At 42.2% G+C, this 24,282-nt stretch overlaps 1 protein-coding gene across 2 annotated transcripts; it reads right to left on the bottom strand.

The window, feature by feature from the left end:
• Positions 1-21: 21 nt before the first annotated feature.
• golga3 (golgin A3) lies at positions 22-22,389 on the bottom strand. 2 transcript variants are annotated; one of them, XM_071902683.2, is made up of 24 exons: positions 22,343-22,389; positions 20,637-20,923; positions 19,455-19,736; positions 17,206-17,318; positions 15,209-15,936; positions 13,591-13,699; positions 12,303-12,609; positions 11,908-12,110; positions 11,645-11,782; positions 11,142-11,303; positions 10,582-10,950; positions 9,876-9,953; positions 8,651-8,914; positions 7,559-7,653; positions 6,754-6,970; positions 6,055-6,198; positions 5,638-5,835; positions 5,134-5,250; positions 4,763-4,902; positions 4,419-4,551; positions 4,057-4,179; positions 3,109-3,273; positions 2,078-2,244; positions 22-1,983 (listed from the first exon to the last, which is right to left on the bottom strand). In XM_071902683.2, exons 2-24 carry the CDS (start codon positions 20,809-20,811, stop codon positions 1,785-1,787), a joined length of 4,626 nt encoding a protein of 1,541 aa, XP_071758784.1. In that variant the 5' UTR covers positions 20,812-20,923; positions 22,343-22,389; the 3' UTR covers positions 22-1,784. The 2 variants fall into 2 exon arrangements, with proteins under 2 accessions (XP_071758784.1, XP_071758786.1); XM_071902685.2 differs by having other exon boundaries at positions 19,581-19,736.
• Between the last annotated feature and the right edge of the window lie 1,893 nt (positions 22,390-24,282).

Below are 24,282 nucleotides of genomic sequence, written 5' to 3'. Positions count from 1 at the left end.
AATGGTTGATGAATAGTGCAATTTTATGAGATAAATACAATGACATCTCCCAATATAAATGTTAAACATCGGAATGAATCAATTCCAACCTTTGCAGATTGAACGACTGAACAGCAAATACAGCAAGGTTTATGCATGGAGCTCAGATGCCCCAGCAAATGTTATTAAGCACTACCTACAGCGACAGGTAGTGTGGAAGATACAGTCACTGCTGTCCAAAAGATTGTTCAGAACACAATATATTAATATATTGGTTATTAGTCATTAGCATTCTCATCCCTTAAACTGTTGGTTGTCCCTTTGGAAACACATGAGCATACACTGTTGTTAAAAATAGTCTTTAGACAAGCTAGATGGTGTGGAAATGAGCACCAACACAGCAGTTGCAGCACAGTTACATGTGCTGTAAGATACTGTACTGTCCAATGACCGTTCTACATTGAATTCTAATGCAGTTGTACCATCTGCTTTGATTTTATGGGTTGCGTTTGATAACATTTTCCATTTTACACTATTAAACAATTATGATGAATTTACAATCATACAAAAAGGAAGTATATTCATATATTAACCTCTGCAAAGAATTAACTTTTCCCCCTAACCATGAACCAACCGTAAAAGGAATTTAACAACTGATTTAGGGGTGGACATTTTTTTTTTGTAAATATGAAATAATTGTAACAGAAAATGAATACATGTGATTGCACTCTGTTAGAAGTAGTAACATTTTTGCTTCGTCTTGCAACTTTCCCTCGTAGTCAGTTACGCAAGTTTCGATCATCTAGTGCGCAATGTCAGTTGACGCGACCCACATATTTTACAATAAACCATTCAGTATGGATTTGCACACAACATAACCGTACAATATAACCTATATTACATCTTGCACACTTTCAGTAGAAATACGTTCATTCAAATCAATTTAGTCCTTTTACAGCATATTAAAGATTCCTTAAGGCTTTTTGCATACACATTACTGCAGTCCAAGCCAGACAAACACACACCGTTTTCATAGAGTTTAAGAATCAAAGATGATATGATTAGAGCAAGCTTAAGAAAAGAAACACTGCATTTTAACAAGAGGCAATAAAAGTAACTGACCACAATTGTGCATGACTTGAAGTTCAATGGAGTTTCATCACAAACTGCTTAGAGACCGTGTGAATGTTTGACCACCTAGATGAGTGACTTCACTCCTACACAGGCACAAGGAAATGGAAGAACAGTTCATAGGTGGTGCGGTGGTGGTGGGGTGGGGTGGGGTGGGGGGGCTCACTGCCTTTTCTGTCACCAAGAACACTGCTTAATATAATGACAGCCATTTTCTAGCAGCATCAAAGCCACTGATTCAATATTCCCAGGAGGAGGATGATTAATTACTTATTAGTGAGCAAAACTGCCTAACGGGGGAAAACCGGCGTACTGGAAAAGTTTAACAACTAGACCTTAATTGCATCTATGACAACAAAACTGAAGATGGGGAAGCTTCTTAGACAGCCTGTCAGATGAGGGGGTTGTAATTCTTGAACTGTAAATAAATAAATATGACAATGAACAGCATAACAAAAACATAGACAACCCTCAAATAAAGAGAAAAGAATAAAGCTATGGTATATAAAGTATTACTTTATGCAAGCACTTCTGTGCTGATGGGAGAACGCCAAATGTTGGCAGCAATTGTTAAGAAAAGAGAAAGGAAATAATAACGGGCTAGGGAGGCTAAAAAAGTGCCCTTGTGGATAAAACTCCACTCTCCCTCCATTGGCCTGAGAAAAGTTCCTGCGTTATGATGGCTCCGCCTCCTGCTCTGCTGGGTTGTTGTTCTCCTCCACCTTGTTGTTGAGCGGCGTCGGCGATTTGGAGACGTCGTTCCGAACCCCCAGTTGAGCCAATTCCTCCTCTGCGTTGGTCCATGAGCTCATGGACTCGTGTACCGTTACTGTGTGTTCCTCCATCTGCTTCTGAAGGCTGTCCATCTCCTCCCTGAGGGAAAACAATACGGTTGTTAACCTTATCCCCAGATGTTTGGATGCTACGTGATTGCTGAACACTCTCACTCAATTTAAGGCCGTCTTACTTGAGCTGCCGTAGACAGTTGTGCAGGTTGTTGAGGGGCTCCTTGTTGACGGAGGCTGAGGGTTTCAGCAGCTCATCCAGCAGGGAGGCAGGCACTGGGCAGTCTGGGATCTTCACTGGCGTCACTGGGTTGGACGGGTTCCCCTCGCTTTTCAACTCCATACGCTGCTGCTCCATACAACAACACCATTAGTATAGGGATACATTTAGTCATTTTAGCATTTATCTTCAGCAGGCATTTGTCATTTGGGTAAATGATTTAGGGTTGGTCATTCAGCCACTCTAGAGAGACTGTGTTAGCTTTGTGAGCATTACTCATGGACATGAATGACAGCCAGTTGCAAAGTAACAAGATAGCAGTCAGCAGCCACTGTTTTCAGTGTGAAATCCTAAGAAAACTAACACACTTACTATTTTTCAGTTACTTTGAGCGTCAAATATAAACGTTACATTGGAAGTGCCTCATGAAGAGCAATATCACACCAATACTGATGTTTTTGAATTGAAGCTGCTGATAGCCAATATTTTGAGCAGATATCCAATATTTTGAAAATTTGACAATTGACATGCCAAAACAAAAACTGTAATAAATCACAAGTATTCAGTGGTTCCCCCAGACATTTCTTGACAGGGTGGAAAAGCCTCTGAAACAGCATTTAGACCATCATGGGACACTAAAACTACACTCTTACCAAGGATAATAATAATAATAATAATAATAATAATGATAATAACATATTCACACATACTATGGAATCCAATAAATTGTTGCATTAGAATCAATCCAGGTTAAGGGCTTCATATAGGTAACCAGTGTAGTATTGATCAATTATACAGTAAACATGCAATCAAACTGTATCATATCCGAGTTTGACAACACTGATTACACTATGTCAAATTTTTAGAGACCAATTATGGTCTGACATATCGGCAAACCGTTATATCAGTCTAACCCTAGTTTCAGTGTTCTTTCAGAGGCCTTTCCACCACATCAACACAAATTTCTGAGAAAAAAAACAAACATTGCCTTACCTTCCTCAGACGGTTCTGTTTGAGGTCCAGTTTGAGCTGCTGGTTCTGCAGCAGGACCGTCTTCATGCTGTTCCTCAGCTCGCCCACCTTGGCCTGCAGCATGAACTTGTCCTTCCTGGTGCCGCTCAGCTCCTCCTGCACCGACTCCAGCTCCACCTTGATGTTCTGAGACAGACAGAAAAGTTCCTAGTTACGTACATGATAGATATATAGATATATAGGTATATAACTAACAGCAGTCAAGGAAGCAGACAAAATCAACCGATTGCAATCAGTTCATACAACCTAGAAATCTAAGAGGAGCACATGTGCAGCTTGGGAGTCAAAGTAGTGATGGATATTCTCAATCTTTTTAACAGATACTGCTCCAAAATTAATTTCCTGTAATGTATTTTCCCTTAAAGTTGCATCAACAAAGCTTGGCAGTAGACAAACGATGTCTGCTTTTGAATAATCTACTGTATATATTCCGATTTGCCAGCACTCTCCAAGTGCAATTTGCCTTGGAGAGAAAGAAAAACCATGGATATATTAAGAATTCAGTCACAATTAGCTATGGTTAGAATGGTAGCCAAACTAATTATGGTACAGGTATATATGATAACAGTAGCAGGGACTGCACAGTACAAAGAACATGTATTACATTGTTCTACCACATGAGTGCGCCAATGTGTTCATTTTCAGCCACTAATCAGCTTAGTCTGGTGCCTTCTTTTCTGGCAGCACAAAAAGTGATGGAGGAGAGGGGAAAATAAACAAACAAATAAATACATGCTAAAACAGAACATAAAAGTCCTCTCAAGGTTGGGACTACTTCATGTGCTCCTCTGCTGGAGGCATAACTTCATGAGTTTAGCGTTAAGTTTTGGTTATCATATTTAGTTGACTGTATGAAATGCAGCCCTTTGTGTGCAGTTGTGTATATTTTAAAATGGAGTTAATATTTGCCTGCAGAGCTGTCTGTAGGTTGTCCAGCTCCCTCTGGTTGCACTGCTCCATCATCTCCAGCTGCTGCTTCTGGGCCTCGATGTCCCTCTGCCTCTGCTCCACCTCCCACTTCAGGTCCTCAACCTGAGGAAGCAGATTGTCAGGCATCAGCGTCACAGAGGTTTGTTCTCCAGTAACAATATGGGATGGTTCAGAGCAGGACTTGGGCAGATATTCACTGTCTTTATATTTGACTATTTGCATGCCAAAACAAGCCACATCATATGAGAAGTGGATGACACTGACTGGCCGATATGTGATTTCTAAATAAAAGGCTAATATCAGCCCAATATTTCGGTCTAACCCTAGTTCAGAGTCCCTACCTCTTGGTTGGTGAGGGGCTGCTTGCCCAGTTCGTCGTCCAGTTGTTTCTGGAGGATCTGGAGCTGGGAGTGGGCCTCGGCCAGCTCCTCTTGGAACCTGGACACCTCCTGAGAGTGCTGCTCATCCTGAGCCCTGCAGAGAAGAGATGATTGAAATAACAAGTGAGGAGTGGTAAGATGTGCCACTGTGGACAGAGCATGGCACTAATACTGGGATCACCCATGCTACAATGTGTGCACATATGATACTGAAAAGGTCTTTGGTTAGAGGTAATTAGATAATCAAAGAATTGGTTATTGGTTAAAAAGTCACGGTATTCTTTTAACAGGCAAGTTACACGTACTGTAGTTTGTGGGCTTCACTCTGCAGGGCTTTGACCAGCTCCTCTTTGGCTTGCAGGTCCTTCTTGATCTCACTCAGCTCCAGCATGGCTGCCCTGTAGTGCCGCCTATTGTGGGCTGCCTCAGCCTTTGCTGCTGCCACCTGAAGGACACATTACCTCATTACGCTGCTGAAAACTCCAGGTGTAGAACAGAGGGCCAAATACCCAAAAATAACACTGCTGGTGGGCCACAGGCCAAACAAATGCTAATGGACATAGATTAAGCAATGTAACAATCAAATAAAGGCTCAAGGTTCAGCAGCTCTACAAAGAAATACTTAAAATATGTAAAAGAACATACTGCATCCTTATGTTGGGCTGTGAGCTCCTACCTGTTCTTTGAGGTCCTTGACTTTGGTCTTCTCCTTTTCCAAGGCGAGCTGTAGAGTGTGTACCACCTGCTTCATCTGCTGGTCCTCCTCCTCTTTGCGTTTCAAGACAGCTTGAACCTGAAGAAGAGAATAAGTGAGAAAGCAGCAGGGTCAATATTAGGTCTTGACTGGATTTGAAGGTTTTGGTTGATGTTCAATATCATGCATGCCAATACTGGTAGGACAATATTAACCAGATGATTTCACTCTGCAGTTTAAGTTTATTCTTCAGCAGGTATTACAATGGTGAAAGGATGGGGTTTCTACAACTACATAATATGTGTAGTCATATACTAGTATCAGGATGAACAATTTCCCACCTCTACTCCCTTGCACACTTTGTACATTTCTAAAATTTTTCAAGACCCTGAAAATGATCAAATTCATTTTCCATACTCTGAATAACATTTTACCACAGGAAAAATGGAAGAAAGGGAACATTATGAGATGTAAAATTATTTTCACCTGTAAATTGAGTTGGACAAGATCTGCCTCTCTCTTAGCTAAGGCAGTCTCCAAAACGTTGGAATGCTCCCGCAGTGCATTGTGGGACTGTCCCAGTCCAGCCAATTTCCCTTTTTCATGTTCCAGCTCTAGTGCTAGCTTCTTGTTGGCATCCTCCAACTTCCGAATCCGCCTCTTGAAGCATCGCGACTCTTGAAGCTGTGAATTAAATTATAATTCATATAATTAATCTGGAGTGACAACAGAAGTGTAAATTTACTGCTAATACAGGGTTGTGATCAGGAAGACAAAAATAGAAAAAAGCAAGAAAACCGTGATCTCCTATTAGAAATGAATAGCAGTTATGTGTCCAAAAGGCTGAAATCTCAAAAAGAAAACACACACACACTAACACAAAATCTTAATTATATAGCATACCTCATCCTCCAGCTCCAGGACTTTCTCCTGGTACTCCTCCAGCTCTGTGGAGGTGATGGTGATCACCTCCTGCAGCTCCTTCTCCAGCATGGTCTTGCTGTGGCTCACGGCCTGCAGCTCAGTCTGCAGAGCCTCAATCTTCTCCTGGATGACAGATAAACACATATTATATTCCACTAAATTTTAGTCACTCGGCAGGCGCTCTTCTCCTGAATGAACTACAATGAGTACAACAGTAGAATAACTTTTAATTCCAAGATTGTCAACATAATAAGCAACCGACACTAAGAAGTGCAAGGGTGAAAGCCACAGCACCCTGAAAATAGATGGAACAAATATGCCTGTGTCTACAATGATCACTTATGAAGAAATATGAGCCTGGGACAAAGTGTCAATTATTATTACGACCAAATCATCCCTACTGCCTTAGGCCTCCTAAACGTTGGTAGAGGGAGGAGAAAGGCCATGATTGTTTGCTGATCATGTCAAATGATTGATGGTGAGTTGTGATGATGATAATTATTATTTTTCTTATGCCAATTGCCTGAAGCTCTGCATAAACACCTTGCATTGGCCAAGTGACTGTTAGTCTTATGTTTTTATGTAATGTTATTTTTAATACTTTTAATACTAACACCAACTGAAACTTGTCAAGGCATCCTATTAAAATGGTGTAGGTTGGGGAAAGTGCTGCCTTACCTGTAGGGCCTGGCTGTTTCCCCCGTCTGACACCTGGGCCTTGAGTTTGACCAGCTCTGCCTCGGTCGTCTCTTTGTCAGTCAGGGCCTCCTGGAGCCTCCTGCTCAGGATGCCCACGGCGTTCTCGTAGGCCTTGTGTTTGGCCTTCATCTCCTTCTGCGCGCTGGTCAAATCCGTCCCCAGGCGCTTCATGCGCACCTTCTGCTCCGAGATGGCCCTGTTCGAAGCAGATAAGAATTATAAGACGGGATGAAACTAAGGATCCCCGTGGGGAAATTGGGTTGGTGCAGCAGCAAAAATAATATGAAGTGTGTCTGTATTCACATTACCAGGTCTACAGAAGGCCATACATAGGTACAGAAAATGCAGGTGTGCAGACGTCTGTTGCAAAAAACTACTGAGCTTATAAAATATATTCAATTTACAGATGTAGATAACATGTACAGAACATGCTGACATAGATATGCTTACCAAAAACCCCAGACAGATGTACCACAAGTACAGAAAAAGTAATGTGCAAGGGTGCCTGTGCATTACTGTCTGTTCACTATCATTATCGGAACATATTCATTGATGGAGGTGGCAAATGTACAGAAATGACTCCAAAGATAGCCTATATAGTGACTCACATGCAGAGAATGTACAGAAATATATGCAGATCAGAAGCTGTACAAGCAATACTGTAGTTGTATTTATAAACTAGACTTGACAACAAGAGAGATATTCATCATGAATGTGGTTTGGTCCAAGCCATCGCTGTGGGAATCATTCTAGCTCCCAAAAGTCTGTGGAGTACATGACTCACTTTTTGGCGTCGCCCTGCATTTGCTCCACCTGCTTCCTCAGTCCCTCGTTCTCCTCCGTCACGGCTGCTAGCTGGCTCTGGTCAAACTGTAGAGACTGGGGAGGGAGGCAGACCAAGTGGCCCACTTTACAACAGGCTTCACACAAAATGGCTGACAGCAAACCAAACTCCATGTACTTAAACCTAAAGCAAGATTAAACTGATGAGTAATGTCTGTGCTAGGGTTAGACTGATATATTGGGCTGATATTGGCCTTGACTGCTTATATAGTGGAGGTTCCTCCCTGACCAAAGCTAGTCTTTCTTGTTGAAGATCCTATTGAAAGTTTTACAGAAATAAGTCATCTCTGGCTGCAGATAGTACCTACCTAGTTATTTAAACACGAGATATGAAATGGACACATAAATTATCACCCACCTAAAAGACTTTCATTTGGGTTTCAGTTTCATTTTTAGCGTGTCATGGACTACATGCTGCTTCAGAGGCTTTTCCACCCTACCAAAAATAAAATTCTTTTGGTGGAGAATACTGAATCCTTCACATTTTTGTGGCATGAAAATGGCCAAATTTAAAGATATTGAATATTGGTACAAAATAGTGGCTATCAACAGCTTCACTCCAAAAAATATTGGTATTGGCCTTCACAAACTCATTAAATCAAATCCTCATGTGTGCATGGCCACATGGACTTTATGGACATATTTCCCTCATTTTCTGTGGTACTTCTGCCTGGAAATCTGTGAAATGTGCGTGTGAGAAGGTTTTTTTTTGTTCATAAAGTGTACTAGTGGCTTTGGAACGATCTGCCTGAGGAGCTTGGGGTAGCAGAATCAGTATCAACTTTAAACCACTACTTAAAAACATATTTTTATACACTTACTTTGATGTGATGTCTTTTTTCCTAGTATTTATGGTATTCTATTGTCTTTACCCTCTTCTTATCTTTTGTCATCTTCTTCTTTTTAGTTGTTTTAATTTTTTTCATGAGTGTGATGTTTGCTTATAATTGATTGTTAAAGTATTTTGTAAAGTCTGTTTAAAAAAAATAGTGAGTACTAAACAAATGAAATGTATTATGATGATTATTATTACCTGTATCTGGGTCTCCAGCTGATCCCTTTCTTTCTGAACGGCCTGCAGGTGGGCCTCCAGGCTGCTCATCTGCTCCTGGACCCTCACCACCTCCTTCTGCAGCCGGGCCTGCTCCAGCTCCGCCTTCTGCTTCTCCCCCTGGACGCCGAGCAGCTCCTGCTTCAGGTCCTTCACCTCCGCCGCCAGACGTTTTTTTGTGGACTTGAGCTCGTTGATCAGCTGGTCTTTGGAGGTGGCGTCCCGGCGGTAGGCTTCCACCATCACCTGTGAAGTCAATCGCATGGTTTTCCTCTGGTCTACAGGGAGGAAATGCCCACCAAGGAGAGTGGGCAGTCTCCTTGGTGTTTGTCTTGAGTCAGACAGTTGGTACTGGCAGACTGGGAGATTTGACAGCGTAGCAGAGATACAAGAGAGAGGGTTGTGGCAGGATTTGAATCCTACACTGAATCATCTCTAGGCTTGAGTGGGGTAGGCTTCACACAGTTATGGGGGGCTAAAGATTATAGTCCATATAACTAGTAGGAGCAAACTTAAGGCTATTGGAGGCCATTCAGGAGGTACTGCGTGATCTGATCTTATGCATCTTGAGTGCATACACACCTGGATTTTATGCATTTTTGCTCCGTTTGAATCCAATCTGATTGCCCAGAATGCATGTTAATGCCAGGCGTAAAAGGGGTCTTTGAAAACTCAAGCATGCAAAGAGATAAACTACAATAGATATGTCTGTCATTCTGTCAATAACCTCCTCCCTCTTCATGACAGGCTGTCATTGCAACTGAGCAGCTTCTACCGTTGCTCAATCCATCGAGGCGTGTCGAGCAGCGCTTTGGGCGTTCATTTGCGCTGACTGCCATCTGGCTCTACAATACATCCGCCCAAAACAGCATCAGCCTTAGCCAGATGGGAGATTGCGGAGGAGTGTTTTGTAATGTACGCAGAATCTACTCTTCTCTCTTGACCCCCTAACTTTACCCAGCAAGAAGGGGCTGAGCACCGTCTCTCTGCAACTGCACCAATCTGTCTATTATTTTTTATATTTTTATCTTGACTATAAAGTAACTGTCTATCCATTTCACATTTTTCATTTAGATTCAGATTTTTTCTATACTTTTAAAGACCTACAAATTGTCAAAATCAGTTCTTTCAGTTCTTTTCCATTCTTTCTAGTGTACTATCGCAGAAACACTGGCAAAGGTTAGAGAAGGAGAGAGAGATCACTTACCTTCTGTTGTTGGAACTGCTCTTTCAGTTTCTGAGCTTGTTTCTTTAGGGTGCTGTTTTCCTGTTGTAGAGTTTCAATCTAAAATAAAGCAAAAGCCCATAGTTATTTACTACCTTCTCAACAACTTTACTACTTACATAAATCTAGTGATGGGGAGGCGACCCTAAAGGAGTAAACCCATGCACTCCTGAGAGTTAAGGACAATGTTGATGATTCAGAGGCAAAATGCCATAGAATTACATTTTAATTCTTAAATTTCAAAACGAATCTATTACTGATATAGCTGAAAAGAATGCCAAAAAGAATGTTCACAATGATAGAAATCCCATAAAAACAGAAACAGTAAGCAAGCCATGACTGATGCAGCCCCACTCTGGCCCAATCAATAAATATGTCTATAAATATGTTTTGACCTCTAATTGTAGTGACCCCCTTGAGGTAATTACTGCAATTTTGGAAATTCTGGAAGGCAGTGGTAAGATGTATCATTTCCAAAAATACCACTTATGATGAACAAACAAATTATCAGCTCCCCCCTCCGCCCAGGCCATTCATGAGCCAAGCCTCTAGCAGACACTATAATCGAAATCAGCAAATAAAATCAAAATTTTGAACACTGTCAAAATTAGTCATCAACTCCATTCGACTCCCGTGGCAGAATCGGGGTACACCACTACACACTTTCCTCCTGGCACCAGTCTCCTACCTGAGAGGCTTTGACCTGGACTTCCTGTCTGAGCTGATCCAGGACGTCCGCGGTCACCAGCACATCCTCGCCCAGCCGTTCTGCGCCCTCGTCCAGCTGGCTCTTGTCGGCCCGGGCCGCCTGCAGCGCCACCTCCAGGACGATCTTCTCGTTCTGGAGGTACTGGATGTTGTCGTCCTTGGCACTGCTCTCCGTCTGCAGCTCGGCCAGCTGGGCCTCCAGCTCCAGGTAGCGGGCCTCTAGCTGGTTGATGGACTGCTCTTTGGTGTGCAGGCTCTCCTGAGTGGCGGTCAGCTGACGCATCAGGTCCAGATGCTCCCTCTGGAGGGACTCCAGCTGCACGTCCTTCTGGGAAAGGATAAACTTCACCTGGGGGAGGCAGAGGGAGGGCAATAGAATAAAATGAGAATACAAGGTGTCCATACAAGGTGGAAAAAAGACAGAAAAAAGTAACTGACAATTTCAACACTAAAACTTGTAGGAATGTATGAATGAAAACGTATGGATGGCAAAATGGCAAAATAGCAGCATCAGAATTAACAGCCATTTAGAGAGATTACCTGCTCTAATTCCCTTTCTAGAGTGCTGGCTGTGTTGGCCAGTTTCAGTAAGCGCTCGCGCTCTTCCTCAAACTCCTCCAGTTTGTGCTGCAGATCGTCCTCCACCATGGTCTTGGCATCCTGGATCTGCTGGTAAGCTGCCTCCTGGGTCATCATGTCAGCCTACATCACAGGCAGTAAAAGTCATACGGTGAAAAACATGCCAGTTTCATTTTTAAAATATAATATCCACCATTTTTGAAAACAGGTGACACCTACTCATGCAAAAACTATTGACAGCACAACGTTAAAACAAATTATGGTGATTTTTAAGGGACTGTTTAATTAAAGTTAATTAAAACAATCATGTCCTTAAAGACAGCATCCTCTGTATTTTAGAGGTATATTGAACAACCTTCAGGTGCGGCTTGTTTCCTACATGGGATTTTAGAGAATATACCTCAACACTCTTTACGTCCAAACCTGATGATGCCATATTCAGGAAGTGATTTTATTGAACATACCTCAATGCTCTGCAGTTGAACAGCAATACGCTCCTTCTCTTTGATGGAGCGGTGTTGGGTCTCAGTGAGTTGGTGGGATAGTGTCACGTTCTCCAGCTTCAGATGTTCCAGGACGCCAATCTGGGTCATCTTTCCAGCCTGAGAAAAAGAAAAAAAAACATGTCAACTCAGTAGCATGTCATGTCTGTCACAAGTCAACTCTATTATCTGTCAACTGCCAAGCCCCAATGAGACAAAACCACCCGTCTCAGCAATATCCTTACCTGCATGTTAGCCATTTCGCTCTGCAGCCGTACTCTCGCCTCCTGGGCCACTGCTAGCTGCTGCTGGTACCACTGTCTGACCTGCTGGAGCGAGTCAATCTCAGCCTGGGAGGTCTTTAGTCGGCTCTGCAGGGTGCTGCGCTCCAACTGAATCTGTTGAAGCTGGCTCTGGAGACCACCCATCTGCTGACGCAACTCCTGGACTGCAGAAGTATAAGACCAAAAACATGTCATGTCATTCGCACAACCTAAATCCAAGTCACACTGACGTCATGGGGTGTATCTACAAACTGTATAAAAACAAGAGCATTTTAGTGCGAATTACAAATTGCCAGAGCATCATACAAACTGATCCATGGGAAATTTCACCAGCCTTCTGGGTCTGCATCACTCACCAGTATTGTCCCTGGAGGTGACGGCCTTTTGCATCTCTTCCACCTTCCCCATCAGCCTGTTGTACTGCTCCTCAGCCACCTGCAGGTCATTGCCAAGGGAAGCCAGACTGGCGTTCTTGCTCTCCAGGCTTCCCTGGAGCTCCACCATGGCCTTCTCCAGCTGGCTGCTGTTCTGCCGCAGGGTGCCAACCTCCGCGGAGAGGGCACTCTGCTTCTCCTGGCTGGCCCGAGCCTGCTCCATCTGAGCCTGCAGTTGCGCGTTCACTGTGGCCAGTTGGGCCTGCAGCTCCGTCTTCTCCTTGAGAGCCTGGAGGATGAGACGGTCCGGTCAGCGCTACTATTCTATTATTCTGGGCGGCTTGCCCAGGTAAATTAACAGCCACCACAATTTTTTTTATTCATTTTGGGTGCTGTGAAAAGCTGGTGTTCAAAGCTAGTGTTCAAACCTTGCATTTATTGTCTATGTTGTATTAAAAAATATTTCCAAAGATTTAATGCCGTCAAGCACTGCAGGCATGTTAGTGAACTACAATGACCATAACTGACTGCACCTCTGACACAGCACATTGTGCTCCTTCAACTAGCACTGACAACATTAACTTAATAGAGAGGCACTGTACTTGTACTTGCTTCACTAAAGTAGTGATAATTAGACAAATGCCTGCTCCAGCTCCAGGAGGTGCTGCTCCTCACTGGCTGCCTGCAGCAAGTAATGCCTCATTAGCTTATACTAGAGTGAAAGACTTCAGTGCCTGAAAAAAAACGATACAAGATACAAATAACATGCTGGTTCTAATATGATAAATCTTCAATTTCACGTCTTTGGTAGACAAAAACGCATTTCATAGTGTAATAAAGTAAACTATTTTCTATATAAGATTTGTATTAGCCATTTGCTTTTCTAAATAGGATTAGCCCATACTCAATTAAATTTCTCAGTAGACATGCCCTTGGGTTAGCATCTACCAATACACAGGATTTGATGTTGCAGTCTGGCAGCTGATGCTGCCGACTTGAAACAACTTGAAACAACAGCAGTTCAGAAACTGAATTGTATCAGCAAATAATTAGCAGAGATCCTGTGAGCCCAGTTTAAGAATTTAGTCTGTTAAGATAAGACTTTAATACTTTTGATTCCACTTTCCTTGGTTTTAATAGATATCAATAGCCAGTACAGTACCTCTAGATATCATTTCCTGATAGCCAGCTGTAAGTAGGTCTGATGTGTAGGGGTGCTTTGTGTGTAAGGAACAGAACTATGATAACAGAAATCAGTATATTGCTTAACCTGATTGGCCTCAGATGACAAGGATTCCAGCTGGCCCTCCAGTCTCATTTTCTCCTTCAACACCTGGAGCATTTCATCATGGCCCATCACTGAACTCTCCAAAGAAACACTGGAGGAAATATAATCAATATTATTTGACTTTACAAGCGACTGTTGGTTTAACATGCAGGTTTGACATTACAAAACCAACAGGCAACAAAGTCCAGTCACCCACACATCACTCTGTGATCGGATTGTACCACACTCACCATTGAGTTAAAATCTAATGTCTGACATTTCTGTGTTTATTAAAGACAGAGGTAACAGAAAATATCTCTTGTCGTGATCGCATTAGACAGCAAACTAAAGGAGTTAATGATGGTTACAAAGTTAGCCAACAGCTCACTGAATGTTGACAAAATGCCTCCAGCTATGACAACCGTTCCAAATGTGTTTACATTTCACAAATTGACACATGCACTTTTGTTGCATAATGGTAATGTGATATTTTTCACTCTAAACTACTGATAAAAAAAAAGAAAAACACAGTTATGTGACAGCTGGTACACACAAGTTTCATATGTATTTTCAGACTGTTAAAAGTTTACATTTGTAATTTTTGGAAACATTGAAGTAAAACAGATCTGTATTTTGAGTTATGTTTGGCTAAGGAAGTTTTAAGAAGCTTATTTGCCATTTACAATTCAATTCAAATTGAAAAATGTGAATATGTCCAAAATTTAGACAGTTGAAAAAGAAATCCATGCTCAAGCATCAAAAAGGAGAGATGCAACCTTAAATCCAAAATGGCATGCTGAGAGAGAAAGGTGCAACACATAAACATTTTTATAGCTAAATAAACAGATTTCTATTTTTCTATAACAAGAAACTGTTGCTCCTTTCTCTCTCAACAAAATTTAGACAGTCAAATAAATTCTGCATTGTACATTTAAGATGCACTGTAAGAGCAATTAGGCAATGGCCTAATCTGGTTTGATTTTTGGGCTGTTTACCAACCTTAAATCGACAATGTTGATAATAAAGAATAATCAAATAGCGTTTCCCATTGTCAATTTGTCATTAAAGAATCTTATCTCACTGTTTGCATTTTGAAAATAGCTGATGCACAGCAGTTGTGAGGATGATGAGCCCTCAAGCAAGTCTAAAGTACAGCAAAGTGTGGAAACACCTTAAGGAATGTAGTAGTAATGTAGTAACATGCACACTGAGATTAACCTGTCTTTGCAATACTTGCAATAAAACTAGTTTGCTTGAGTAACTGAAAATATAACATGCTGGTGTGGAAGATAGCAGAGCATCTTCACAGTAAGTGTAAATCTGTTATGTTAGCACAGCATTAGCTTTCGTGCTCGTAGCGCAAGATAATCTTGGAGGCAATATTTTTTATGGCATTTTAACAAATGTCCTTGATGTTTAAACAAAAAGACTATTGCTGTGCACTGCAGAGCTCTCAACAAGTACTAGCACAGTGCTACCTCACTCTAATATTGGCTAAAATGTAGCAGTAACAATAACGTTACTGTCAGTTTCTATTACTTGGTGTGATGACGATGTGATGGCACTGTTTATGTTTCTTCTTGATCTGATCAATTAACTAGAATTTGCCATTAACAAATACCTGCTGGAGAAACTGTCCCTGCGGCTGCGAGGCTCCGCTGTGCCCTCCCTCTGCTGCTCCAGCTCCAGGAGGTGCTGCTCCTCACTGGCTGCCTGCAGCACCTCCTGCAGGGAGGGGAACTGACCCATGGCCTCAGGAGCGATCTCCCTGCCCTCCACCGTGTAGGGCCCCCGCTGCCTATCCACGGCCGCAGAGAGCATGCCGTAGGTCCCCCTGGTGGACACGCTGCTGTAAGATGAACTGTCGCTGTCGTTGCCGTCGTTCCCCGGCCTCGTTCCCGATTCGCTGCCGTCGATCTCTGAGACGTTGTCCCCGGCCTGGAGGGAAGCACCAGGCTGGCCCTCGGGCTCGCCGGAACTGAACTCTGACATCACGCTGACCTCGGACAGAGTGGACACCGAGCTGATGGTGGACTGGAGGGAGCCCATGGTGTTGTCTGCTGTCCTTACTCCGTCTCGTCCTCCTCCTCCTCCTCCACTGTCATTCTCAGGAGACTTGTAGTCAGCAAGGGAGTGGATCTTGTTGGTGCGGGGGGACCGGGACTTCCTCTCCTTGGAGGGGGGTATGCCCAGGCTGCCCAGTTTGGGCCCCCGGGGGACGCTGGTCCTCAGAAAGGAATACTCCTTGGTCATGGCAACTGTACTGGCCCGGGGCAGAGCCTCAGGATGCAGCATGAGCTCTGGATCCAGAGTGCTGAACGGCCTGCTCTTTGGGGTGGTGCGGTGAGACTGGAAATACAGAACATGAAGGGATCAAGGGTGCTGCTATAAATTCTAGGTATCCTGACAAGATGTGCCACTGGCCATCCAAGCATGACACAACACAAGTTAGCAGTATCACCTCTACCACCCTGAAGGACCCCTCCACCTGGGTTCCATGAAAGTGCTCCTCCTTTTCCCCCACTAAACATTCAAATAAAGGAAGCATGGTTCTGTCGGTGGTATACTGACAATGAAGACGAACTTGCCTGAAACAGAGGCAGTCAAAAACAGTGCCGCATAAAAATCAAGAGAACAGCAACTACAATGCACCCAGTAAAGCCCAAACCTCCACCAATGCGGACCAATTCTCCAATTTGCAAAGCTTCAGCCACCATAACTATTTGTTTGTTTAATGTCTTCTGGGTTTGATTTTCCAAGAAAATAGCATGTGAATGCCATTTTCTTCCCACCAGCACTTGAACACAGCATAATAGTTATGGCTAAAAAAACAATAGTGGTCTAATGACAGAAATCCCAAATCAACTGATCCTTGGGATCCTATCTGTCCACCAAATTTTATCCAAATCCGTTTTTTGGTACTTTTTGGTAAACTGACAAACAGACAGACAGGGGTGAAAACGACCTCTTTTCAACTTTGTTGGTAAAGGCAACAATGCCTGCAATGAAAGAGCAACAAAGGTGGCTGAGGGAATATGATGATTCAGATGGCATTTGACCAGTGAAGGATGCAGATATCCTCTAACAAGCACAGCAAGCTGAGCCTCCAAATGATTCATTTTGAAAGAGTTGACCACAAGATGTTAGCAAAGAGACATAAACAAAGGCAATGAACCAGAAAAGCAAATGGAGATGTTTTTCCACAAAGCAACATGACTAATCATGTGATATTTCAGACAACTGCAGACAATCATGCAGTGCTGGTGTGCAAAGAATTTCACTAGTCTAGCAAGCCTGTGCACACTGCAGAGTCTGAAACCAATATGCTGCTTCGCTTCTCACCGTTTCTCACATTGACCATAATTATTAAATGTTTTTATTGTTATTCTGTCTATAACTTAACATGCTACTGCTGTCTTGACCACCTTTCCCTTGTTTAAGAGGTCACTGCTGTCAATGGGAAAGAATAAAGTATTTTGTTTATATGAAAAAATATAAAAAAATAAACCACAAAGTCTCATTGGGAGAACTTGAAGTAAATGATGCCTCAGCTGCTATAGCTTGTTCAAACTATGCCTCAGCCTCAGGATTCTCCTCAACCTGACTGAATCCACTCACCCTCTCCTTGTGCCTCTGCACTCTGTACTGTTTCAGTTGCTCCTCTAGACGCCGGCGAGCCTCCAGGCGAATTTTCTCCTCATTTTCCATCTCCAGTGATGGCTCCTGGTTGGCTACAGGGAAAGTATGTTAGGACAAAAAGAGGAATGTTCTCCACTACTGCATATTACACAGCACACAACAGCACTTAATGAACACTGTCATACAAGGCCTGGTTTTATTGGACTGTTAAAAGGTGAATCCCAGCAATGAGCCTTACTTTGTATCATTGGTCAGGCAGAGCCTTGGATGACATTGTTTGTACATGGTGGTTAAGAGTGAAGCTGCATGCAACCCTGTCCTCAAACAGTGATAATAAATAATCTTACTGGCAGTCCCTTATGTTAATCCCAGGGCAGGAAACTAACATTTCTACAGCCACAGTGGCCAATAAGTCCCAAAATGCACCTGTCACTTTCTCTATTTTACCAGATAGCTAGATTTTAGAAAAGTAGAAAAGAACCTCTAAACAATTACTGGTTCAGTGTTTCCCATAGACTTTACTTGGGCGGGCCGCCCAGGTATATTGACGGCCGCCAAAGTATATTTGGCGACCCATTTTAGCATTTTTTATTTTTATTTTTTTTATCCATCCGAGAGAACGACGCCATCCGCGATCGATTAACTAGTGGACAATCTCCCCTCGCTCTACCCCTCCAGGGTTTCCCACACATAGAAAACTATATCAGCACTGACCGCCACAAATTTTCTTTTTTCTCACTATTTAATCGTAGAACTGCGTGTAGCGCTTTGATTCGCTCAGCCCCTAATTGCTCCACGCAATCTCTCTCTCTCGCTCTCTCTCTCTCGCTTGCTCTCTCTGTTGCTCGGTCTGTCTCTCTCTCTCTCTCTCTCTCAGTCTCACCGGACCCGTCTGTTCGCCTCCCACTGCACACGCGTGAGGGATATTTTTTTTCCATGCCAAGAAGACGGTCGACTGAATTCCCGAAAAGAAGAACTAACAGTTAACGTTACTCGGAATACAGCTGAGTTTCCCAGATTAGCACGCTGTATAGCCTAGCTGCTAGTCAGTATCCACCGAGTGGACTGATAACGTTAATATTAACTTTTTAACTCTGAATGTTTGCTCCCTCAATCCAGATTAATATTGAAAAATATTTTCAAAGAAGGAAAAGGACTGGTCCTGAGGAGGAGCAGGACAGTCTGGACCAGAGGAGCTGAGCAGTAAAACAGAGTAGATAATAATGTCAAAGGCTGTAATGTAACGATGTAAAGATACAGGTGAGACTGACAGCACAGAGAGATGCAGCAGGGCAGAGGGGCAGAAAAGCAGATTTCTCTGTAAAAGGGGTCTCATTTCTATTCTTCACCTTGTAGACAAAAGCAAGCAACAAACAGAAGAGTGTAGCACTGTTTATATTTTTAAGTTATGTTATCTTTGACACCCCCCTGAATTCTGTGGGAAACACTGTGGTTACATGCAAATGTGACTTGTAGAGCAGATTAACTTACAAGCCACATCAAAAATTTAGCAGCATGTGTTAATTTCCCATCCTGGTTAGTCTCTTCACCAGTTTTTCTGCTTAAAGGTTAAGGTTAAACGGGAGCGCCAGATAATTGTTGGGATTTGCTTGGTTAGTTTGCACACAATTGAAAACCTTGGCCATGACTGCAGCCAGTTGTGGAACCAGGCGTCAGTATGGCAAGAGGTTAAATGAGGACTTCTTGACTGCAGCAACACATCGAACAGATGCACAATGGATCAGTCTTGAATATGTACCACCGAATGGGATAGTATGGGATTCATCATGTAATACTATATATTCTACGTGGGAGACATAATCACTCAAATTTACCATAGTGTGAACCAATACTGGCAACAGGCTTAACAACACTGCATTTCATGATTGGGAACAAGGCAACTATGCCTGACATTAAAATACCACCAAAACATGACATAACAGAGGGATTAGTTCCAAAACACAGCCACTAGTCAAACTACTGATCTAAATGAAGTGCCAACACCAAGACCTAATCAAGCAATTGAATGCTCAGAGGAGTTGCACAAAAGAAGCAGACTCAAACAACTTAATCAAATTCCCACTGAATCCATCTGTTCAACAGAGAATGCACAGGCAAGGGTGTTTAAAAAAGGAGGTATACATCAGCCACTAAAGCAAAAAATCCCATAGCAAAAGGAGGTTGGGGGTTATAGAGGGGGCACTCACTGCACATAGGTTTATGCTTACACAATTCAGTCTCCTGCATAGGAATACTTAGTCTGAGCGACTGCAATGCATCACCCCTGTGAACCGTGACCTCAGCACTAGCTCCCTCAGACTTCTCTAGCATCATGGGTGGGAAAGCAGCCACACCTGGGGGGGGCTCTTGGGTCTGAGGGTTGACAGGGGAGCTGGTGCTCTGGGGAGGGGCTGACGGAGGCAGGGGACCATTCAGATGGGTGTCCCCCGCAGTGCCCGAACGCTCTGCCACTGTGTCTCCATTTGGCACCACATCTGGATTGACAGGACCTGATAGGAGAGGCGGAAGAGGAGCCCAGAGAAGTTTGTCAGCTTTGGTGATTTAGAGGCATTCGTTGAGTTTGTATTTCACCACACAATAAAAGTGGATTGTGATATACCCAACATTTAGGCAAAGCCCTGTCGGCAAGACCGCAAAACTACTGTGATTCTCTTGGCAAACTGGCCAGGCAACTTTGTCAAGCTAAAATAGCTTTTTTCTATGAACTGGAAAAGGTAGTTGGTGACAATTCAGCAGCCACGTGTCCCTATGACTGCACCTACTCTTGTATCAAGGAGTACAATTACCAGGATCAACTTGCAATGCAAACATATTCAAATACAAATAACACAGGCCATGAGGGTGTGGGAGTGGTATGAACATGGTTCTAAATAGAAGATACACCTAAAAATAAATTCATTATACCTAGAATGGAAAAAGGATCTAATGTGCAACTTACTATTCAAAGTTGGGAGAGATATTTTCAATCATTTTCAGAGCCCTAACTTTGTTCTCCTAAAGCTTAAGCACCTTGGAATATAAGTCACAGTAGCACCTTGATGAAGGTAAATTAGAGGGCAGTCCAGCTATTCCATACATGAGTTCAAAGAGCCATGCAGCAGGGAGTGGTGGATGGCCTCAGGCCTACTAGTAACCACCAAAATAGGTCATACGTGGAGGATACTAATGTTATTAGAAAGAAATAATAGGCCTAAAAGGGAAAGGACTCTGCAAAAGCAGCTCCTTTTATTCACAGATGAAAAGGCAGGCTTGGCAACAAACTTAATACAGAATAAGGACAGTCATACACATTCTGTTGGGGCTGTATTACAAATAGGCTTAAAGTGAAATAATTTCTAACACATCAAGTCATATCCCATCAAGTAAGCAGCTGTGGTGTCAACACTCACCATTATGAACATCCCCTGCTGTGGCCTTTGTCTTCTCCAGCCCTTTTTGCTTCAGCAGCTGTGTTTCACTGTCTACAGTATCAGCTTCGGCCTCTTTGGATTTTACAACTATGTCTTGTTGATGAACCTTAGTCTCCATTTCTTTTGCGTCTGTGTGATTAATATCCATTTCCATTAAGAAATTGAATAGACACTGTACTGCTGGTGCCCCCTTGGAAAGAAGGTCTCAAACCATCTTCTTAAGAGGCAGGCTAGGTGAGAGGCTGAAGGTGTCCAGGAAAACTGCACTAAAAACAGAAAACATCAAATTGGGAGCTCAATATTAACATTAGACCGAATTTAAACAATAACACCTGATCAGGTTAGACATCCAATGGTAGAATAAAACCAAGGACTATTCATCTGTAACGGCCAGGTACACCACAAACGGTTATGCATATCTTCAGAACAAGATAGCTTTAACTCGTCAAGACAGCAGACCACGTTTAGCCTGTATTAACGTTACATAACAAAATAGCTCACTTTAACTTAGCTGAACATAAGCTGCAGGCAATGGCTAGCAAGCTGACTTGGTGGTTAAGTAGATTGTGTCATGTTAAATATAGGCTAGCTAGCAAGTAGCCCCGATACATTCCGTTCGCTCTGGTATGGAGATGACACGCCAAACGCCATTCAAATATCTGACAGTTGCATGTTTCCTTGTTTATCGACAAACGTGCATAACGTTACCCGGTAGAACATGCCTTTAGACTCTGTATGAATCGGTAGGATCTGCTGGTAAATTCGGCATACGTCTGATCGACCAAGGTGTACTTATTAAAATTGAATTTCAACGTTTAGGATTAGTTCACACTGTTCGCTGTTTTGGTGGAAGATTGTTGGGAGTATCAGGCGCACCAATTTTAACGGTTGAAGTTTAATTAAAATAGGAGCCGTTTGGTGGTTTACATGTATGCCGAATTTACGAGTGGGTAATAACAATTCTGAAAACGTCTGAAGTCATGTTTACGTGGTGTGTTTATCTGCCAATAAGCAAGGCCCCATTACATTACCAGCTTTTTAAATAGAATTAGGCGTGACTCTCCATGCGAAAACGAAACGTATGGGCTAGCTAGCAGGATGATGACTCAATATGTTGCAGTGTTAGAGAGCTGTTGTGCATGAAAGCTGCAGCCTCCAAATGATCTTATTGGCGTATGCTAGCCAGTCACCTTAGCTAATGATAACCCGATAATGACTGTGCTAGCTAGCCCGGTAACTAGCTAACTATCTGACGTTAGCTTTTCGACTAGCCGCTTTTCAGCAGGGTTGCAGACCGTCTTGCTTAAGTCAACAGGACAGAAGACAGCACAGACTGTCATGGGTAAGGGGAAGGATAGTTGTTATTGTACTGCCATTGCGTCTGGTCTGTCTTTAGTTTATCTTTACTGGCTGCTGGCAAATGTAGATAAACTGCTGGATGGATAGGTAACTAAACTAGCTCACGACGCTAGCTAGCTAGGCATGTTTACGACGTGACCTGTCAAGCTAACCGTGCTAACTAGCTAGGATCTTGAAGCCCCTAACCGATACAAAGGAGCGTTTTCTCAAGTATTTTAAAATAATCAACAAATAATCTTTTATCATGTAATTATGTTACAAACCCTACGTGCAAACCATAGAATGACAATTTCTGAAAAATGTGAAAAAAGACAATAAACGCTAACCTTATCGAGCGCTTCGCCTTCTACTACGTGGCTGTTTGGTTTCCGTCCGTTTATGTTTCCGACTAGAAACAGAGAGGGCGCAACCGCAAATTTTCTATCCCCGAAGAACAAATGGAGCCTTTCAGATACCATTCTTCTGTGTACACTCACACAACGTTCATATTTTCCATTACAAAACACATTCTGTTAAACGTTTGAAATACCTCTGTTGTAAAAGAATATAATAATAATTTAAGTACACGATGTATAATGTGGAACAGACAACACTGTGGGTATGATCTGTCAGATATAGTGCAGTGCTTCTCTCTTGTGGACATCGAGTAAAACTGCGCCCTACTTTTCGGATGCATGGTTGGATTGCAACCATATGCATGCCATCATATTACCACTGTTTAATGTAATGGGATTACGCTGGATGCTGACACAGTTTTCATCTGACAGCTTAAGTCTAATTGAGAAAACATGATTTCATAATGCATTTAGTAGATAGGCCTATGTAGCCTGAATTGATGTGATTAAGGTTAAACTGGTATATTGGCTTTTTGCTGAAATAAGATATTGGCCAGTCAGTGTCGTCCACCTACAATATGATCGGTATGATGCAGTTTGTTTGATATTTGCATACGTGATAAATAATACTATGGTTGTCTATGAGAAACCCTTAACCTGAATTGAATCTAATGGGACATTTTGATCAGATTCCACACATGTATGCATGCATATGGAGAATTTTGTTGTTGTTGTTGTTATTATTATTATTATTATTATTAGTAGTAGTAGTAGTAGTAGGATCCTGTGTTTTAATGGAGAGTTTTAGTATCCCATAGTCTAAATGCTGTTTCACAGATTTTTCCACCCTGGCAGGATTAAAATTCTTAAGGAAACACTAAATCCTTGTAAATTTATTTTGTTTTTTATTTTGCGTGATAACGTTTAAAATCAAAGTTATTGAATATCGGCACAAAATATCAGCTATCGCCAGCTTCAATCCAAAAATATCTGTATAGGTATGGCCTTTGAAAACCCATATAGATTGAACCCTTATATAAATAATTAAAAATGAGCCTCTCCCTCTAATAAATATATAAAAAATAAAAAACAATGTTAGGCATCCATATAATGTTAAATGCAAGAGCCAAACCCATCACTGCACGTTTAAAAACTTTTATCACTGTGGATTTTCAACAGCAAGCTGGAATGAAACAAATGTGACTTTTATCACCGGCACTTGTTTGTGTGTGTGTGTGCGTGCGTGCGTGCGTGCGTGCGTGTGTGTGTGTGTGTCCCTTACGCAAAAAAAAAACCTATAGTAATCCTGTAATACATCTTCTTCTACACAAATATCAAAGCAAAGCCATAATATTTTTCTACAGTCTCTACAGGAATATTATAAGAATATTATAGTGATATCGTAGGAGATTAAAATGCTACATAGTAGGATAAAGTCACTATAAAGTTACTATTGAGTAGATTACCTCAGATACACAATTCCCTACATGGGAAAATCATAGGAATTGGGATATTATAGTGATGCCATAGGACACAGGGAACACAAACTATAGACTATCTGTAGCTAAGTATGATAAGAACACTATAAACTCATTGTTGAGTACTACAGGAATATTATAGTATCATAGTGATACAATGGGAGATTTACAAATACCCTCAAGGTCACTATAAACTCACTAGTGAAGACCACAGTCACACTAGAAATATTATAAGCATATTCAAGTGATATTATAGGAGATTTTTTTTAATGCCATAACATATGATAAGGTTACTGTAAACTCATTATTGAGTACCACAATCACACTTTAACTCCCCATAGGAATATTATTGGGGTTTTTCGCTAGGGGTCTGGTTATGTAGCCTATTCGGGTCTGCCCATGAACGATGGAAGCGCGCTCCCGACACTTCAGGTGAATGGAGAGAGAGGGAAG

Source organism: Centroberyx gerrardi, chromosome 8 (genome assembly GCF_048128805.1).
Source record: "Centroberyx gerrardi isolate f3 chromosome 8, fCenGer3.hap1.cur.20231027, whole genome shotgun sequence".
Taxonomy (NCBI): Eukaryota; Metazoa; Chordata; class Actinopteri; order Beryciformes; family Berycidae; genus Centroberyx; species Centroberyx gerrardi.
The sequence above is the reverse complement of the archived record's forward strand: the minus strand, read 5'-3'. Positions and strand labels throughout refer to the sequence as shown.